Below are 15,060 nucleotides of genomic sequence, written 5' to 3' on the forward strand. Positions count from 1 at the left end.
ACAAAGGAATAAAAAGGAAACCAAAGGTTAGGAAAATTAATGTAATTTCTCCCCCATCCAAATTTAGAGAACCCTTGAACTCAGTCCATAGACTACGGACTAGGTTCAGAATCTATGATCTAGATCTCATTTTACAGATGAAGAAATCGAGGCCTAGAAGAGTTAAGTAGAGTTGCCCAAGGTCACAGAGCTAGTAAGGGGCAGAGTTAGAATTTCAATTCAGTTCCTCTGACTTCCAAATCCAGTTGCTTTCCCACTAAACTACAAGGAGGCCCCACAAGTGCTTGTCAATTTATTAGCTGATTGTGCAGACTGGGTACAGTCCTACCTCCAAGAATGACTGCTGACAATTGCTGCAGAGGCAGCAAATGATTATAAAGCAGCCAGTCTCCTGTAGTGTTTTTTTTTTTCCATAAGAGACATCATGAGTTAAGGCCTAACCTCTTCCATGGGTGAGTAGGTAAGCAACCCCCCTCCATGGGAGTCTGAGCCTGGATTTAGCCTTACCTCAGACTGTTCCTGGAGCTTTAGACACTCATCGAGGAAGTCCAGGGACCGATCCACAGACTTCCTGGCTCTTTTGACAGAGGAGACTTCTCCACACAGAGCCTCCCCATCTGATAGGCACTGAAACCAGTCTGGCTGAATGGCCTGCTGAATTGACATGAACTTGGCTGCAGTCATTTCTAGGCGCCCTCCAACACCCCACACAGACACAGACTGTCAGGAAGAAAGCACAGGGATATCAATGAGCACAGCTGATGGCTAAAAAGTGAATGCCATAAGTACAAATCTCATTACACTGTAAAGTAACACTGAACTCAAATCTCCTTCATATTTGAGATGGTATTGACAATACAATCTCCTGAACAGCTGGGGCAGAAGAGCTGCCTCCTGTACTTTTACTTCCCTCTCAAACTACAGAGGCAGTCACCTCACAGTGGAGTGGATAGAATATTGCACCTGGAATCAAGAAGGCTTGAGTACAAATCTAGCCTCAGACACTTACTAGCTATGTGATCTTGGGCAAGTCGCTCTGTCTGCCTCAGTTTGCTCAACTATAAAATGGGAATGGTAACAGCACCTACCTCCCAGGGCTGCTGCAAGGATCAAAGGAGAGAATATTTGTAAGGGCATTTAGCACAGTGCCTGGCATACAGTAGGAATTTAATAATATTTGCTTACTTCCCTTCCCTTGCAATCAGAAAAGGAGGAGAATTGGTTAAGCAGAGCAAAGAAGACACAAGAGATACACAAATAGCCCAAGGGATATACTAGCACCTCCAAGATAATAAAAGAATAATAGAAATGACTCCAGTACATTGGGCACATCACATGTGCCGGATTTAAAGGATAACACATACAAAAATAGGGCAAGGATGGAGAAGAGCAAGGTGAGGTGCTTATGATTTGCAGTGGTGGAAGAAGCAGTGAAGAAATCCTGGATCCATCAAACCAAAAAAAATGCTTTGGTTTTAGCTAATCTTAGGTAATATTAAATACAATATACTTTTAGGAGATGCTATTATCAGCCTATTGAATGTGTGGCCACAAGAAAAGTCAATGTGTTTTTACATGGAACGCTTCACTACATTACTGATGCAAAGCTCTATTTCAATGGATGACAACTCCTTTGATTGAAATACTTTTCATGTTTCCACAATGTCCCAGAGACACAAAACACAGAAAATGCAGCTCTACAGTATATAGTTGTACAAGGCACAATCTGCTTGTTTACCTACTATTTCTGAGATCACTAAATCCACAGACAATTAAGTGTGTAAGCTCAAGAAAATAAAGATTTCTCTGGAGCAGCTAACCTTACACCTTGCCATTCCAGTTGCCACAGAAGTCGGTTTCCCAGCTCGCCAGACAAAGTCACCTCTTACAGGCAAATTTTGTACATCCAGTAGATGTACCACGAAGGATTTATGGGAACACATGGACAAGAAAAGCACAGGATGAGAAAGCTATAGAGGGGTCATCAACACTGGAGGGGGAAGAAATCAAAGTTTGTATAGTACTTATCAAGAAAAGGTTTCTTACAATATAAAAGTCTAAGATGTATTCATCACCCAATGCCAGAGAACGTCAACCAATCCTATCCACCTCACTTAATACACATATAGTATTATCATTCCCTATTATGAACTATCTTGTCTTACTATATTCATAGCAATAAAAGCTGGGGCTCTAAAAAATGGAAGAGACAGATCAGAGCTCCTAAAAGTCTAATACATTATTCAGTTGTTGGTTTTGTTTTTTGCCATCTAATACTTTAGTACCTAAGGACTATAGCAATCTAGATTTCCTGCTACAAAGCAGGTTTCCCAAGGCCCTTATGAGAACATACCTTGTTAGTTACATAGCCAGCTGGGGAGGGGTTGACAGGATCATGGAGGGAACAATAGAACATTGATTCTGGCATTCCTGTCCAAAGGAGAAAAAAGAAATGGAAAGATTTTATTAGGTCAACAATTTTACCATGTTGCAAAAACATTATTTTCTACAAATCAATGTAAAAGAGGAAAAAAAACCTCAGATATGGATGAGATCTCATCAATTAAAAATAAATCTAAATGTGGTCAAATTCAGGCATACAACACCTAGAATTTTCAATTAATCAATCTGCAAATGTTTATTAGCCTCTGTGTACCAGGCACTGTAGTAGGTGTTAGGGCTATAATGAATGAAACAATCCCTTCTTTCAAGGAGTTTACATTCTACTGCAAGAGAAAACAAGTACATAGATAAGCACACCTAAGAATATTAAAAATACAGATAAATACAAAGTAGTTAAATACAAGGAAGTTTGAAATAGAAGGAGTGGAAGTTGAGGGCATAAGGAAAGGTTTCAGGTAGAAGGTGGTGTTTGAGCATAATCTTAAAAGAACTTAAAACTAACTGTTTAATTAATTAGAAAGATGTTATAATTTTATTAATGAAGAAATAACAAAATATGTATGTTGATTACCTACGAACTCAGATGGAGAAACTGTAAAGCTTTTTTTAATGTTTTGTAAACAATTTTGCTCAAGTTTTATTGGCTACTTTAGGAAACTTTTCATCCTAATTTCAGATTATTTAAAGTATCTTAAATAGGAATGTCTTAGGTTTAGTATTCTAAAATTGTTTCATCCCTCAAACTCAAGGATTCTTAACCTTTTTTTGTGTGTGCTGGACCCATTTGGCAGTCTGGTGAAGTCCATGAACTTCTTCTCAGAATAATGTTTATCAATTCATAAATACATGGGATTGCAAAGGACCCGAAAGGAGAACAAAGATGAAAAATGATCTAGTTTGAATGCTCTGAGTTGTTAAAGTCAACTCTAGACATCTTGTTTTCAATAATTTATTAACCTAAACTTTATTGACATAAATAAGATCTTTGTTTACTCTAAACCAAAAGGAGCTAGATGAGGAGACCCTTTAAGCCAGAGTATTTAATTACCTTCCTAAGGAAGGCAGGAACCACCATTCTTGTATCTGGTCAGTTGTTTTAGGCTCCAACTGTATCAATCAGCTTGAAAGGTGATATCTGTCGATTTCCAGAATTAAATGAGTTTCAGGAGGGAAGCATGCAGGGCAAGGCAGATGCTCAGCCTTTCAGCTCCACCTGAGTCAGGTCATCATAGAGTGGCTTCACTATTTTGTTTTTCCCAGATATTGGAAACACCCATGTTCAAATATAAGGATAAACAACCTCAAAACAGAACACAAAGGAAAAATACTATAAAGAACACCGGACTTGAGAGTAAGAAGACGTGATCATGGCTCTGCATTAAGGAGCTGTGCAAATCTGACCTTCATCTATAAAGTGAGAAGGTTGTACCAGATAACTTTCAAGGACTCTTCTAACTAGAGCCTTCTATGCTTCTTCAAATAGTTTCTAGATTATCTAAGCTACTATTCTCTCCTCCATTCATATGAATAGAACTGAGAGGAATATATACATATATATATATATATATATAAAACATATGCATTTCTCTCTACCACTGAGCAAACTTCTGGGCCTCCTTCCTATTCTTTCATTTAGTTACATGTTCAAGGAAAACAAACTCATTTTAAAATTAGCCTAGGCAAAATATGAGTAGGAAGAAATCTCTCACACACAAAAAATTGGTATATAATATCTTCAGAAGTCATATATATTATTTTTTGCTTTATTAATGGTTTTAGATTATCCATACCCTTCCTCCTTTTCTTATGCATGGATAATTAGGAAAATAAACCTGAATTCTAGCAAGATACTCTAGAAAATAATTTTCCATTCCATGCTTATATGTAATTTATACAAGTGTGACACAGCTTCAAAAGTCTCTGTATCAAAAGTGTTACAGTAGCTTTAAAAGAAAATGGAATCTTGGAGTGACAGCTTAACTGTCAGTCTAGAAGGAGGCTGTGAAGAGACTAAAAGCTTGTCTGTGGTTTTGGAGAGACTACACCTAAATGGCTAAAGATGGCTAAAGAGAAGACACAGGAAAAAAAGACTAAGATAACTAAAAGAGAACTGAATTTAATCTTTATCTCACAAAGGAACATTAAGAGAATTCTTGAGAAAAGACTCTAATTCGTATCTCAAGAAAAATGAAGGGTGGGACTATGTTTCTAGAATTCAGAAGTCAGAAGCTGAAATGATTAAAAGAGAATGGCTATATTCCTCCTCAGTTGATATACTGTATGTAATTATTTAAGTCTTTTTTAACATGGTTAAAAAACAATATAAAGATTTAAATAATTACTTATAATTCAACACTAACTTTTATATTTATTGAAACCTAAGAAATTAAAGGGGTTGATATAAACAGATAAGCAAATGCTTATGGGAAGAAGTTTCTCCAGTTTGCTAAGCATTACTCACTTAATAAATTTCAATAAAAATTACTTATTTAATAAATTTGCTGTTGTTGTTCAACAGTTGTATCCAATTCTTTGTGACCCTGTTTGGCGTTTTCTTCACATAACTAGGTCTTCCTGACTCCAGGCCCAGCACTCTATCCACTGTGCCATCTAGCTGCCCTATTTAATAAATTTCAATTTATTTTATTTTAATAAATTTTAATAAATAAAATCCATGAATTAATTTAATAAATATTACTTATGAAATGACTAAACAACTTAAAACTAATTAATTAGAAAGATGATGTAGTTTTATTAACTAATTAAGAAATAACTGAACATGCGCATTGATTATCTATGAAACTGGGATGCGAATAGACAAGAAAAATGATCTGGTAGCAGGGAGGTGGATCACCTGCCATAAGCTATACATGGGAAGCATCAATTTTAAAACTCTGCCACTCTGCTACATTTTTTGCAACTTGAGTTTAATAAAACAAAAAAAGGGAAAAAAATTGTTTGGAGAATAGTGAAAATTAGAAGAAGGAAAAATCAGAAAGTAAGAAATTCAAGTTTTAAGTCTTCTCTTTCTCAAAGGCAGTTAAACAATACAGCAGTTTGATGATTTCATGTATTAAAAATAATAAAAATTGGTTCTGGTTCAAAAGCTGAGTTGGGATTAAAAAAAAAAATCCGTACCGTACAAAGTCTTTCACTGAAATACAAGGCCTTTTGGTAGCCAATAAGTTCTTGGTCCAAGAAGAAAACTGACTGAGCAACAAATAGCAGCACATGGGTGTTTGTGCCTCAAACACTTTTCACATAAGTGGTCCCTTCCTGTCAGAGCAGAGATCTTTGATGCAAGGAGAGGCCTACAGAAGGTAAGCTAGGACAGTAACTGACCCTATTATGTTTTTTTCTGGAAGGAAGGGGACATATTCACAAATGGTACAAAATATGATTCCTGCAACAAAGGAAAAAAAGATTTAAGACACTACAACACATTTAGAAATGCATTGTGCCATCTACCTGCCCTATTTAATAAATTTTATTTTATTTTAATAAATTTTAATGAATAAAATCAATAGGTTCAGAAATGCATGGTTCTCCCTGCATTACCAAACTCTAAAATCAGGATATCAACATGACACATACTAAACATGCAATTTTTACCTATAAATTTTCCGATTCCTTCCTTATATTCCTCCAAGACTTCATAGTGTTCTGCTCTGTGACCAAAAGAAAAACACAGGTGACACAACAGCTAGAGGAAAAATCTGCTCCAGTTTCTGATGAGGCAGAGAAGCACACTCAAACACAAAATTGCATCACAGCAAAACTGGTCTTTCCACAACAAAATTCAGCACCATTTAAAGCCTCAGTTTTGCTATAGCCAGAGAATGAAAACTCCAAAGCAACACATTCAATAAAGACATGAGAAATGGGACCCTTTGATTTAAAACAGTTGGGTTTTTTCTTTCTTTTCTCCCACACTTAGAAAAATCATTGTTGTTTCATATAAGACTAGAGAATTATTTGATCATTCATCAAGTACTTCAATGAATATAAAAGCAATGGGATGAAAATGACACAGAACGGGAAGAAAACCATAGGTGAGGCACAGAGACTGTGACATAATTTTCAGTTCTATGGCCAATAATTGGCAGAAAAGAACTTCCAGCAGTGTCAGTGGTGGCCATTGCTCTGCTGGTTTTCAACTTCCCTAGAGCACCATCTCTGAGCTCTGGTTTGAAGCATCTCAAAAGCAGATCAGGACCCGGAATTTTGAGGCTGGCTCTTCAGCCTCTACTGGTCAGCATGTATAAGAACAGAGGGCACAGTGGAACTCAGGCCTTGGCCCTTATTATCTTTCTCTTGGTACTAGAGACCTATCCTAAAACAAGAATCTAGGATGGGGTCAGTGGGGAAGAGTCAGGTTTAGTTATTATGACTCAAACTTGGTACAAGTGGAGTTTTCCCTGCTTCAGGGGTAGTAGGACATGACCTATACCTTGTCAAGGGAATGTGGATAAGTTCCAAATCAGCCTATGCTTGCTGGCTTGGGAAGAGGTCTATTGCTTGCCTTGGGCTTATAATTCTTCCTCACTCCCACCTTGAATCACCAAGTAATAATGCCATTATCTCTTGTTAGATCAGTTTCAATAACTTGAAACTACTTTTGTACTCCAGAGGTGAAAATTCTATGACATCTTAATTAGTGTTAATATTCAGTGCCTTCCTATTTGCCTATAGGCTAAAATACAAACTCCCTGGCCCAGTACTTAAAACTCTTCACAACGTGGCCTACTTTTCTAGATATTTCATATCACCGTAATGCCTAGCACAGTGCCCGGAGCATAGTAGGTGCTATTATTATTATCATCATTATTGTTATTACTATGCATATCATATATATGATATTACACATATTACATATAGTAGGATGTGTCATTCTAATATATTTATATTACAACATATTACATATATTGATTTGTATATTATATTACATATTGTTATGTATTCTAATATGTTATTATAACATGTATTTAATAATAACAAATAATATGTTTATAGTTCCTACTATATTCCAGGAATTGTGCTAAATGCTTTACAAATAATATCTCACTAGACCCTCACAACCACCCTGGGAAGTAGGTACTATCCACATTTTACAGATAGGGAAACCAAGGCAAGAAGAGGTTAAGTGACTTGCCCAAGGTCACATAGCTAGTAATTGTGGGAAGCTGAATATAAATCTAGACCTTCCTGACTCCAAACCCAGCACTCTACCTGCTATACCACCTAGTTATCTGTAATAACAATGCTACTTGACACTATTGTGGCTGTGTAAGACCAATAACAAGCACAAGTTCTTTGATCTGCTTTTCTAAGGAAAGCAACCTTAAGGGGTTAACAATCTTACTTTAATTAAACATACATACATTATTCACTTAGTTCAGGGAAAAAAGTCAGCACCCTGAACTTCAGAGCAAATACAAACAGAAATTACAGAGAAAATATAAACAGATCAAAAGACAGACTTCTGTCTGACCATAGCAATACCTACATAGTTACCAGAAAGAGAAGCACCAACATCTGCGTTTTCAAAGCTGGGGGGGTGGGGCACGCACTCCATTGGCTACCCAGAGTCTTGTCTGGTCAAATCAAACTACACTCTTCCAGTGAGTGAGCCCTAAGCAAAATGCTAACCTCAGAGTACATATATACTTCTTCAGGGTCAGAGGGCATCACAACCATGTGACTCAAACCCACGTGACCTAAGCCTTCCCGTGACTTAAGGAGGTCATCAAAGATTCCTGATTCAATCAAAGACTCTTAACTAAAACAAAGGCAACACTCAAAGGCACTTGATTGCCTCAGTGCTGAGAAGCACTGCAAAACAAAAGCCAACAAAAAGTCCCACTTTATTTGCCATTACACTGTCATCCTTTACACTATGTTCTGGCCCAGTGGTGTCCAACTCAAGTACAAGTAGATTTTGGTGGCAGCATATTGACTTAAAAAACCTCCAACTAACATTATCTATGTTGTATGGCAGCACAGTGGATAGAGTGCCAGGCCTGGAGTCAGGAAGACTTGAGTTCAAATGTGACCTCAGATACTTACTAGCCATATGACTCTGGGCAAGTTAGTTTTTAATCCTGTTTGCCTCTGTTTCCTCATCTGCAAAACAAGCTAGAGAAGGGAACAGCAAACCACTCCAGTATCTTTGCCAAGAAAACCCCAAATAGAGTCACAAAGAGCTGGACACAACCCAGAAACTATTGAACAACAACAAACTGTATTTTTATTTATTTTGTTTAACATTTCCCAATGATACTGGCTGAACTAGGGGAGTTTTGCCAGCACTATTCTAGCCGACTCTCACTCGTACCTTGGCATAGGCTGGCCATTATTTCTAGGATGCATTTCAACCTCTCAGAATCCTTACCTACCATCAAAGTTCAATTTAAGTGCCACATCCTCTGCAAAGTTTTCCCAAATCTCTAATAATTAGTGCAACCTCTTTCTTCAAATCATACATGTAATATGCTGGATTTAGAGTTAAGAAGCCCTGAGTCTGAGTCCTGCCTCCTTATGTAATCCTGAGCAAGTCACTTAAACTCTCTGAGGCTGAGTTTTCTCATCTGTAAAAGGAGACCGAATATAGCACCTAATGCTATTAATAGTACCTAACGATAGTCACAGGGTTGTTAGATAAAATAAAACAATATATGTAAATACTTTTTGCAAATCTTAAAGCATTACATAAATGCAGGCTATTATTATCATGCTATGTACAGGAGGTATCCCTCTAATAGAAGGTAATCTCTTCAACGGCAGGGGTTGTTTCACACCCAGCACCTAGCTCAGATCACACACAGCAGACCCTTCATAAACGTCTGTTGAATTGAAACAAATCTCATGTGTACATGTCTGCATAAAGAACTCAGGTCTTTGATACCAAACAGCCTGCAATGATTACTCTAAGCTTGTTATTGGTAACAACAGATGCAATGAGGCCCAATATTTACAGTGAAGACAGGGTGAGCTGAGTCATGACAGGAACCCTGCTGATGGTCATCAACGTGTCGTGGGTCAGATGTGGAGCCGATCCAGTTCTGGTGTACAACAGGCAACCTGGAAACTCCATGGTATAGTCCCCTTTCTTTCCCAGGTTATTTAATGTTCCAAGGCGACAGCCCTGAACCACCTTGGAGAGACTCAATTTCATCTTGAAGTTATTCTCTGGTTCCTGATAGAAAAAAAGGCACTTGTTAGAAGGAATTCTATGACACATAAAGCCAAACATTTTGCAACCAATATACGCTATACTGCCATTGGCCCCAGGTGTTAATATTTTTATACCCATCTTGCATCAACTAGATGGACTTAGAATCAGGGAAAACCGAGCTTGAATCCTATATCAGACACTTACTAAAATAGGGCAAAGATTCTATCAAGCTCAACTTCTGCACCTATCAAAATAGGAAGAATAATAGCACCTCCCCCACTGAGCTGTTTTGAGGATGAAATGAGATGCTGTATGCAAAGCACTCTGCAAACCTTTAAGACTAGATAACTGCTAGTTATTATCACTAGGAGAAACTAGAAAGGAACTGGACTTGAAATACCTTCCCTCAAGGTCACAAACAACTCAATGGCAAACCCAGAACTCAAGTCCATGGTCTCTGAGTTTTTAGACCTTCCTTAATCCACAAAATAGCTACGCTGGTATTTTTTGGTACAAATTAAAATGAAACAAATGAAGAAGTAGGAAATTTTTAAAAGTCAAATGAATCTGTTGATATTTTCTTAGGATAACACAAAGTCTGGGAAAAGGGAAGTAGTGTTCCTGCTGTTTGAGCACACTGTTGAGAAGTCCATTTTTTTTTTCTTCTATTGGTAGTTCAAGTTCACATTCAGGACTTCAAGGTGATAGTTTCTGTCTTCTACTAGTAAATTCCAGTGATTTCCAACATAGTTCAGTCATTTATCTGACATGTTTCTAGCCTATACTAGCTTGCAGATCAAGAGTAGAAAAAATAACAAACAAACCATATTCCTATTTTAACCAGTTCCTCTAGTGTCAACTAGGATATAATTTTAAATATAGCATGAGATTTTCTACAAAGGCACGGTAAGTTATTTCCACATGTCATCAGTTCTTCAAATAATCCTTGATCTTATGGATTCATCTAAGTACCCCATTTTCTGCAACTTTTTCCAATGAAATCCCCATCTGTAAAAGGAAGAGGCTGGACCAGATTACCTCTGACAGTCCCTTCTAGTTCAAAATATTTTACCTCTAATTCTATAAAATCTTAAGTTTAATGATATTCACCTTGTTAGTGGAGAAAGTAACTCACAAAATTGGGAGGCCCCAAAACCAAGAACTTTTAGTCCTTTTTTTTTTTTAAATACTCTCACAAAGAAAATTCCCCAGGAAAGTGACCCTTATTCCCTTAAGGATTAAGAGCATTTACATTTAAACCTAATGCCCAATATACTCTTTGAAATTTTAATAAAAACTAAGCTTTCTCTTTTTGGCTCAATAAGACAATTTATTTTGGACATTCTATGTAATCAATATTCACAGCATAAAGTAAATGAGAATGCAAGAAGTCCACTCATTTTCTTCCAAATGAAACTAGAAAACTCATTTCAAGTAACCAAAGACAAGTAGCCATAAACAATAGTCAATGAAATATATGGGAATGGGAAGAATTAGGTTTGTTTTAGCTTAATTAATAATAGCTACTATAAAATAAAAAAAAACTATTTCATCAAAATTGAAATCAGTTCAGATAAAACAAGGATATTTATGTCCCTAAAAGTTGTGAAAAAATATAAAATCAAAGAAAAATGGTGTTCTGATAAAACATACGCTATATTATATGGTACAAGGAAGAAGAATCACTCAGCTCCTTTAAGGCAGGAATTATTTTTGGTTTTGATTTTGCATCTTCAGCATTCAGGACAGGAGCTTACACATATAAAGTGCTTAATAAATGCTTGCTGAATTGAACAAAAATGCCCGAAGTTTACTAACAGAACACCTTGCCACAGTATGTTTTCTTAGAGGATGCTCAGTACAATTACTGATCGCAAGTAATAAAAATTGTGCTCACAAAGATCTGAGCCTATTTGTGGAAAAACTTCTACTTTTAAAAACCTGTGCTCCAGAAAACTAAAAGCAGAGGAAAAAATTAATTAATACATATTCTAACTGAATTCTGAGGAATCCACTAAATGCTGGTTCTTTAAGGAAGCAACAGAAGGAGTTGCTGTTCTGACCTAGATTCTAGTTAATTGGGATCACTGACCTAGACTCTGGCAAAAATATTTGACCAAAGCTTTTGTTATCCTTATGGGCAAGATGACAAGTTGTGGACAGAGGACAGGTGAGTTCAGATTTGGATGAAAAATCAGAACCAAAGAACAATCATTGATAGCTCTATATAAACTTGAAGAGGGGTTGCCAGCAGAGTGTCCTAAGGAACCTGTCCTTGATCCTGTGCTAGCCAACATTTTTATGTAGCATAAGGTGACCTTTGAGGGTCCCTTCCAGTTCAATATCTACGACCTCTGATCAATAAAACCTTAAGTTTAATAAACTAAGTCCTTTTTTTTTCTTTTTTAAAAATTCTCACAAAGAAAATTCCCCAGGAACCTGGATGAAAGTACACATGTAAAACTTATCATATTTGCAGATGACATACAATTGAACATGTGAGATAACAGAATTAGACTCTAAAAAAATTCTGCCTAGACTAATGGGTTGAGTCTAATAACATGAAATTAAATAGAAAGAAATTTCTATACTAAGTATGGAATGAAAATTCTATAGTTTGGGTTCAAAAAACCAATTTTACAAGAACAAGTTAGGGGAGCCAAGGCTAGATCCCAATTTCTGTGAGAGATATGGAGGTCTTAGTGGACTAGAAGATACATATGAATCAAAAGTGTAATATGGCAGCCAAAAACGCTATTTCAACCTTAAGCTGAATTAAGACAGGCAAGGGAAGCGCTGGTCCTGCTATACTCTACCCTGGTCATTTCCCAAAGAATTCTATCTGCTCATGCCCATCTTTCTAGTAACAAGCTTTTTGAAAAAGGATATATTTAAGATGCCTGTCAAGAGCTTGAAAAAGGATTCCTGCTACCAAATAGAGCTTGCCTTTTATCCCAGCGTGGGCAAGATACCACAAACCATTCCCATCCTTATCATAAGATGTCTTAGGTGTGGGAGGTTAATTTCAAGGGTATCAAGGGTAGAAGTAAATATACTCTTCTTGCCCATTCTCCAAGATTTAGTAGCAGATGCTCTCCAAATGAATAATTACATGGTAAACTTTAGCTCTGCACCATTAAAAGATAAAAGCAAAACTCATATATACTGCAGCAGGGGTTATTGAAGGATCCAAATTACAGCTGACCAGATCTCAGATGAAAAATGAGTATAAGGAGCAGGAAAGCTTCCCAGGCTCCCTCTGAGGGTACTTCTAGACAAGGATAAAGGCCTATAAAGTTTCTGTTCCTCCATCAGCCTTCTCCACCCTGACATAAGTATCAGTATCTAGGTGAGGGTGAAGGACAAGTACAGTTAGCCCTGCAATTTGAGACTAGGTTACGGCTGTTTACATAAAGCAAAAGCATTGCTGACTCAGTTGTTATCAGGTCGCAATCTCCCCTCTCCCCAAATGTCCTTGAAGATTTAAGAAAGCTAATTGGCCAGGTGGCAAGTGTCTGAGCTCAGGACAGACTTCGCAGCACTCAGGACCAGTCTGTCCAGGCAATTTGGACTTGATAAGATCCTCAACGAACTTAGACATAAGTACTCATTAACCTGGGGAGAAATCTCTGATGGTCTGTTTCTCATAATCTGCCTAAAGATAATACATAGTCAGTAGTCAGCAGCATTGGGAAGTACCAGTTATCTCAGGATGGATAGGGGGTCCAGCCAAAGAGTAATAAATATCCTGAGAATGACCTTGAAAAAAGCAACTTTATCATAGAAGGAGGGAGAGGGCCAAACTTTCTGCTGTAGACAGAGGGAAAAGAGGGGGTAAAAACTTTCTGAAAAAGGCTATATTTAGCTATGTCTAATAAAGGTGTTAACATGAAAGGAAAAAGGATTAAATAAACTACACTTAATACAAATGTTGCTTTAACCTAGGAGTTTCCCCAAATGGGGTTTCCCCGAAGTTTCAGGAAACAATAGCAACAGCAAAAATAATAATGCAGGCTTCATTTATCACTCGGTCTTCTTTCTAGAAGTAGAAATTCATACATCAGAACCTTATGTTTTGTATAACTGTGCTTATGTGATGAGATTTTCTGTACTTCTGTATTTCTTTCTTTTTTGGTGGGTAGAAAGAGGTAAGAGGGAGAAAAAAATGAATGTTTGATAATTGAAAGATAATTTTTTTTAAGTTAGTATTTCAAACCACAAAATGGGCCAAGCAATCAAAATAAGGCACTGGTAAATGAAAAAAGGGTACCTTGAACATCCCACCCTCAGTCATATTTGAGAATGGAAGGATATATGTTTTGCATGACTTCACATGTATAATGGGTATCGTATTGCTTGCCTTCTAAATGGGTGGAGGAAGGGCTTGAGGGAGGGAGAGAATTTGGAACTGAAAATAAAAAATGAAATAAGAGAATTGAAGGATACCCTGAGAATCAACATGTTGTCGGTAGCAACTTTTAGACAATCAAGGTCAGGGTCAAAAAGCCCTTTTTTCCTTATAATAGAGCCTAAAAATGCTGCCTCATCTTGTAAAATAGTTGTAAAGTATTTTTAATATTGCTTAATCTAAATACACATATTTTATCTTTTACTTCAGACTATGGGCTGCAGTAATAGGAGATGCCTGTTTTTAATGAAATTCATATAAAGGTAATAAGAAGTACCAGCCCAGGGGATTGCTAATACATTTCAAAAACAAATGTAGGTTATTAGGGAGAAAAGAGGGTAGGCAATGAGAAAGTAAATGAACATGATACAAAGGTATCCTTTCACTTTCTAATGATGTTTACCTATATTATGTCCTTGCGACATACCTCAACTGCTCAATTAAATGAAAAAGACTATTTTCCAGAATTCAGTGTCAATTCAGTTAAACACCTCTGTTTCTTGAAGGAACACATTACCATGGGAAACAGTGCTTGGTAATAGGAAAATACTGTATAATGAAATTGTACAGCAAAACTAGATTGTGCATTTTATATGGAGGGATGCTGGGGTCAATGTATCAGAAGCAGAGACTGAATTGCTTAGGAAAAAAAAAAGTAAATTTGACCAGACTTCTCTTACTATATTAATATCAGATTTTCTTGCTGGGAAGGCATAACTACACTATATTTTGACCAAAGTGCAAAAAATAAATGTGCAAAACTGCAGGTCAGTTAAAAAGGGTGATAATCAGAAATCTGAACATGTTCTAAGAAACCAAGTATAAGAGCAGAAGTATTAGGTATGGGGACTCCTGATATGTTATTTGTTGATGCATATTTCAAGTAGCATAACAAAAATCCTCAAAGTTTCTTGGAAATTTCATCCTTATTCTGTAAATGAATATCATAGTACCTTTCATAATGTCAAATGTATGTCTGGAAATGATCCACAAAAGATCACAACAAAAGCCCCATCATAACATGCATTTATAATGATGGGGTGCTTGGGTGCTTGTGCTTGGACCCCAATTCCAA

The 15,060-nt window shown here is 36.8% G+C and overlaps 1 protein-coding gene across 1 annotated transcript in view; it reads right to left on the reverse strand.

The window, feature by feature from the left end:
* Positions 1–15,060, reverse strand: part of QTRT2 (queuine tRNA-ribosyltransferase accessory subunit 2) — a 44,710-nt gene that overhangs the window by 22,784 nt on the left and 6,866 nt on the right. The window contains exons 2-5 of the mRNA XM_036746325.1: positions 9,378–9,598; positions 6,016–6,071; positions 2,354–2,430; positions 508–720 (exon numbers count right to left, since the gene is read on the reverse strand). Of these exons, the coding sequence (XP_036602220.1) occupies positions 508–720; positions 2,354–2,430; positions 6,016–6,071; positions 9,378–9,577 (546 nt within the window). The 5' untranslated portion in view covers positions 9,578–9,598. The remainder of the gene's footprint in view (positions 1–507; positions 721–2,353; positions 2,431–6,015; positions 6,072–9,377; positions 9,599–15,060) is intronic.

This window comes from Trichosurus vulpecula, chromosome 2, assembly GCF_011100635.1.
Source record: "Trichosurus vulpecula isolate mTriVul1 chromosome 2, mTriVul1.pri, whole genome shotgun sequence".
NCBI lineage: Eukaryota > Metazoa > Chordata > Mammalia > Diprotodontia > Phalangeridae > Trichosurus > Trichosurus vulpecula.